This window comes from Triticum urartu, chromosome 6A, assembly GCF_056163025.1.
Source record: "Triticum urartu cultivar PI428250 chromosome 6A, HENAU_Tu73, whole genome shotgun sequence".
Lineage (NCBI taxonomy): Eukaryota > Viridiplantae > Streptophyta > Magnoliopsida > Poales > Poaceae > Triticum > Triticum urartu.
Window position 1 is genome coordinate 491,147,666 of NC_141878.1, and position 5,940 is coordinate 491,153,605.

The following is a 5,940-nucleotide window of genomic DNA, read 5'->3' on the forward strand; positions in this document are numbered from 1 at the left end:
AGATGGACAACGCCGTTGTAAAAGGTGAGCAGGTGCATCAGTGCTGGTTGCGAACATCCAGTAATGCGTGTGGCGGCCGGAGAGGTACAACGACGGCGGTGGAGCAGAAAGCTCTTTTTACCGGTGCAGAGAGATACCGACAAACCATCTACCGTTCACATGATTTGTGATATGTGTTTAATTGGGACTCATTCATATGTATAATCATGTATTGTGGCCGTTAATTTTTTGTATATAGTCAAATCAATGTCAGATTAATATGACCCATGTCAGAAGAAGCAGTACTTTTTGCAAAGTGATGTACGCATGCATGGAGCATCTTACCTCTCTCTCAAACAAATCCATGCATTTTATTTTATTTTACATTTTTAGAGAGCCAATATCTTCTACAACATTGTTCTATCATTGAAATTTTTCATATATATTCAAATTCTTGAACATAAGATCTTTAGAACGAGACCAGCCTTGAGTATATTTAAACTAGTGGAGGCGGTGCGGGGTTGCTGATAGGTGGGACTAGACCGAACACGAGCGGGCGATGGGAGAGTCCGCTTTTGTCCGCCGCGGACTCATTTATGACTCAAATTTGGTCTCAGTTTGGATCGGGGCGGGCAACAAACAGACAACAGTCGAAAGCTTTGTCTGTTTGGGTTGATTCATTGGACTAACTTTTCTATTTGGATGATTCAAACGGACAAAATGGGTCACTAGGTTGAAGTTGCTCGAAGTACTTATGTTCTAGGGCAACATTGTTTGTGCTTTATTTGATATATCAAATAAATCATTTGCAGACTTGTACGCTTTCTTCATTAGGGTTAAGCCATATTTACTGATTTTTTCCTAGAGCTATTTCCCATAGCCTTGACAATGAATTTTAGAAGCTATTTTTCTCTAACTTGATTCGAAACTTTAGGTATGCTCGGGTTCAACTCAAACATGCCAATCTTCTTTTTATAAAGTACTTCCTTTGTTTCTAAATATAAGTTTTTTTTAGATATTTTAAATGTACTATAACATAGAATGTATGTAGACATATTTTAAAGTATACATTCACTAATTTTGCTTAATATACAGTGATTTGTTGTTTTTTTTGCATGGATATGTTGGAATATCTAGAAAGACTTATATTTGACGGAGAGAGTAAGTAAATACTAGGAGAAGTAGATAAGCTTCGTTCTCAGATAATTTTCAGTTTCGCTACATCAATCTCAGATAATGGGGCGCATAAGCCACCGAACCACTCCTTTAACTCCAAAACAATTGACAAGCGCAATACATGTCGGGACACTCAGGGCACATGCCGATAAACTACTCTTTGACTGCAAAATCACTAGCGCTGGAACTGAAAGGACACATAAGGAACATTATCCCGTTCATCAGAAGGAAAAAGTGAAGAGTAGAGTGCCTCTTCATCAGGATTCAGCACCAGACCTCCTGACGTGTCCGGAACTTGCTCAAGGATTGCTCTCGTCTGTTCCTCATGCCCCGGCGGAACACAGACAACAATGGACTGCATGGGGCAATAAAAAAGTCAGAAATCTTTGAATCGCAACCTGATTATGATAGGAACTTGGTTATGTATCAATAAAAGGGAGAACCAATTTCGTACCATGAACTTCTTGCGAGTACCATAGGACATCGCGCTTTCTGCAGCCTGTCTGAGCATGAGAAGATGGTATCTCTGCGTCTGAACCTGCAAGCCAACATGTCTAGCATTTATTAGGGGCCTTTCCAGATTCCAATGAATGCAAATGAATCATAGAAATATATATATATATATATATATATATATATATATATATATATATATATATATATATATATATATACTTCATGCTCCCTTTTCTGACACCACTCATGCAAGTCCTCTTCTAACGTGTCCTTCTTCTCCATGAGGGCCTTGAGCTCGTTACGCTTGGTTTTGTGCTCTTCTTCAGTGGCATCAAACGGACGCACCTGCCCATACATTGCAAAAGTAGTCGGTGTTACACACGGCTAGCACTACTCCTCGAGAAAGAAACGAAATAGGCGAGACAATAATTTACCATGCATCCTAGCTCACTGGCCTTGGCGGTGAAGGCGGGGACAGCGTCAGCAGTGAGAAGCACAATTCTGTGCAGTGTGTGATGCATATCTTCGCGTAGCAGGTAATCGGAGTGTTTCAACTACATAATTTACAGACACCCATGGCTTAAGAAATTTAAGAGTGCAGAACACGGACAAGGGAGTTGGCACTGTACGTACCACATTGGTGTGAAAAGACTGATAGGTTTCAGTGAAAATTTCCTCTTTTGACCGCGGGACAACCACGGCCACTGTGCGCAGATGCTCGCTTCTTACCACAACCTCTGCCTTCATCATTAACCTCAGGTCACCGGTCATCAAGCTGCATGCAGTATCAAGTATATGTTAGTACTACTACTGGTACACAGAATATTGCACAGAAAGAGTGAGACAAGTGTTTACAAAGAATAGAAAAAAAAAGTACCTTCGTGTGCTTTCGACTAGCACCTGAATGTTGCTCCTCGCGATACGAAGGGAACGAAGCTTTGCCTGCATGCATGCAGAGGAATGTCAGCGCTTTGTTCATCCAATATACGAGAGAAACAAATGTTAGGCAAGGACCTGGAGCTGATTCAAGTTGTCATCTACGATTGCGGCAACCTTGGGTATCACTTCTTGAGCGTCCATAGGGTCATCGACCGGGTACAGCTTGGCATTCCAGTTGAACCTAACGGGTAAAGACGACAAGACGTAAAAGAGGATCAATTGCTGGTCATCAAACATGTGGACAATAGGTGTGACAGACGAGAAAACCTACTACTAGCACAACTACATCTATGTAGTACTGTATGAGACATCAATCAGGACAAGTACTGAGAAAGGGAGAAGCAGAGGCTGTATCTTTAACGATGCACGTACCAGACGGCCATCTGGAGGGGTTCAGACTTGGAAGCTTCCGAGGGAGGGCCGGACCTTTTGATAGTATGCGCCAGGATCTTGTTCTGCAACTCCTCCACTCTTGGCAGCAGACTTGTCGTCCCATCAGTCAGCTTCCACAGCGTGTCGGACGAGAAACTTAGGACATCCGGAAGAGTCACCTTCCAAAAGAGAGAATGGGATCAGTTCAAGCATAAATAGTCCAACAAGATCCATATAAGCAAAAAAAGAAAAGACCTTCTCAACAGCAGTCCGAGTGCGCATACGAGGAAGAACGTACCTTGCAGATTGCAGCATGGATCTTGCCAAGCTGCTGCTGCAGCTTAGCCAGAAGTTCCTGCTCATCGTCGCCGGGTGCTTCCAAGGGAAGGGAGGCGATGATCATCGTTTGCTTAGTTGCCATCTCTCTCTCTCTCTCTCTCTCTGTGGCTCTCTCTCTGGTTCTCTTTATTCCGGTCCAATATATTTTTGGGCCCGGGACGATGTAAAATAATTGTTTTCATATTAAACTTTTATACTTATTTTAAACCTAGTGTACCATATTACAATTCTAATTAATATTTTTTATTACTTAGCCACATAAAATGTTTTCAAATAACATTTATATTATTAATTGGTATGCATCTGTAATGTATATAATTGAAAATTTTAATTCTACAAAATGAAAAATTTATGATGTACCAAAACTTTTCTTTATTGTTAAGACAATCTTTCATATTTATTTCACTAATATTTCATAAACGGTGTAGTGTATACACATTTGCATATACATGCATGTGTTCATATATCTTTTCATGTTATATTGAATATTATGATAGAGATTTATAAATTATAGACATACTAATAAATATTTTTACAGCAATTTCTAGTGTATATTAGGCGGTCATATTCATGGAAACTTCTAGGGCATAGAAAATGTGGCTTGCATGATAGGTTCAGTAATTCGAAGAACCAAAAATGTTGTTGATTATACTTTTACGCATGATTCGATTACCTAACATGCTCGTCCAGATTCACTTGGTTTGGTTTGGTGCAAATAAGATGCCTAGATGTTTATCGAATTAAAAATTGTGCATTGGTTTAAACATTGAAATCGAGATATCATAATTTTCATTATGATACTAAGACATGCATCGTAAAAGAGAGACTAATGTATTTGAACTCAACTCCGTCAGTCGGATTGGTTTGCCTAAGCGTGGTATAACTTATCAGTATGTGGTGTGAACTTATACTTATGCTAAATGAGGCTCTATTTTATCCATTTAATAATATTTCAGATGTAATGTATACTCAATAGATCTTACTAGTGTAAGTTTTAGTTGGGCCCCTCCCCTCTTGGGGCCCGGGGCGGTCGCCTCTTTTGCCCGGCCTACGGGCCGGCCCTGATTGTGGTGACGTCCCCACTGTTGTGTAACACCCACAATGCGGCTATATCTCCCATGTGTCAGGGCACGACTTAGAGGCATAGTCGCATGATAGGCTTGTCGCAAGAGGGGTAATCTTCACACATTCCATGTACTGAATAAGAAAGGGATAGAGAGTTGGCTTACACTCGCCACTTCACACAATACATAAATAATCCATACATCATCCAAGGTACAATCAAAGGTCCGACTATGGAACCAAAATAAAGGAAGACAACCCCAAATGCTAGATCCCCGAACGTCCCAACTGGGCCCCACTACTGATCATTAGGAAAAGAAACATAGTAACGGTCCTAATCCTCATCGAACTCCCACTTGAGTTCGGTATTGTCACCTGCACTGGTATCCTCGGCACCTACAACTGTTTGGAAGTATCCGTGAGTCATGAGAACTCAGCAATCTCACACCCACGAGATCAAGACTATTTAAGCTTATGGGTAGGAAAGGGTAGTGAGGTGGAGCTGCAGCAAGCACTAGTATATATGGTGACTAACATACACAAATAAGAGCGAGAAGAGAAGTAACGCAACGGTCGAGAAGCTAGGGGTGATCAAGAAGTGATCCTGAAACTACTTACGTTCAAGCATAACACAAGACCATGTTCTCTTCCCGGACTCCGCCGAAAAGAGACCATCATGGCTACACACACGGTTGATTCATTTTAATTAAGTTAGGCGTCAAGTTCTCTACAACCGAATATTAACAAATTCCCATCTGCCACATAACCGCAGGCACGGCTCCCGAAAGTTTATACCCTGCACGGGTGTCCCAACTTAGCCTATCACAAGCTCTCACGGTCAACGAAGGATATTCCTTCTCCCGGAAAGACCCGATCAGTCTCGGAATCCAGGTTACAAGACATTTTGACAATGATAAAACAAGACCAGCAAAGCCACCCGATGTGCCGACAAATCTCGATAGGAGTCGCACGTATCTCGTTCTCAGGGCACACCGGATGGGCAAGACGTCGGGTTGGCATAGACCCTGGTTGCCCAGGGGGCGCCAGACATCGCCCAGTTCGGACCAACACTCAGAGGAGCACTTGCCCCGGGGTTTGAAATAAAGATGACCCTTGAATCCGTGGAACCCAAGGGAAAAGGCTTAGGTGGCAAATGTAAAACCAAGGTTGGGCCTTGCTGGAGGAGTTTTATTCAAAGCGAACTGTCAAGGGGTTCCCATAACACCCAACCGCGTAAGGAACGCAAAATCAAGGAACATAACGCCGGTATGATGGAAACTAGGGCGGCAAGAGTGGAACAAAACACCAGGCATAAGGCCAAGCCTTCCACCCTTTACCAAGTATATAGATGCATTAAAGTAAATAAGAGATAATACGGATATCTCAACAATATCCATGTTCCAACATGGAACAAACTTCATCTTCACCTGCAACTAGCAACGCTATAAGAGGGGCTGAACAAAAGCGATAACATAGCCAAACAACAGTTTGCTAGGAAAGGTGGGTTAAAGGCTTAACAAGGCAACATGGGAGGCATGATATAGCAAGTGGTAGGTAGCACGACATAGCAATAGAGCCAACAACTAGCAAAGCAAAGATGGAAGTGATTTTGAGGGT

At 42.0% G+C, this 5,940-nt stretch overlaps 1 protein-coding gene across 1 annotated transcript; it reads right to left on the bottom strand.

The window, feature by feature from the left end:
- Positions 1-1,057: 1,057 nt before the first annotated feature.
- Positions 1,058-4,121, bottom strand: LOC125512422 (V-type proton ATPase subunit C-like). The gene is made up of 9 exons (XM_087526963.1): positions 3,221-4,121; positions 2,923-3,101; positions 2,626-2,731; positions 2,489-2,553; positions 2,245-2,386; positions 2,046-2,165; positions 1,831-1,956; positions 1,610-1,693; positions 1,058-1,510 (listed from the first exon to the last, which is right to left on the bottom strand). The coding sequence occupies exons 1-9, from the start codon at positions 3,341-3,343 to the stop codon at positions 1,331-1,333; spliced, it is 1,125 nt and encodes a 374-aa protein (XP_087383089.1). The 5' UTR covers positions 3,344-4,121; the 3' UTR covers positions 1,058-1,330.
- Between the last annotated feature and the right edge of the window lie 1,819 nt (positions 4,122-5,940).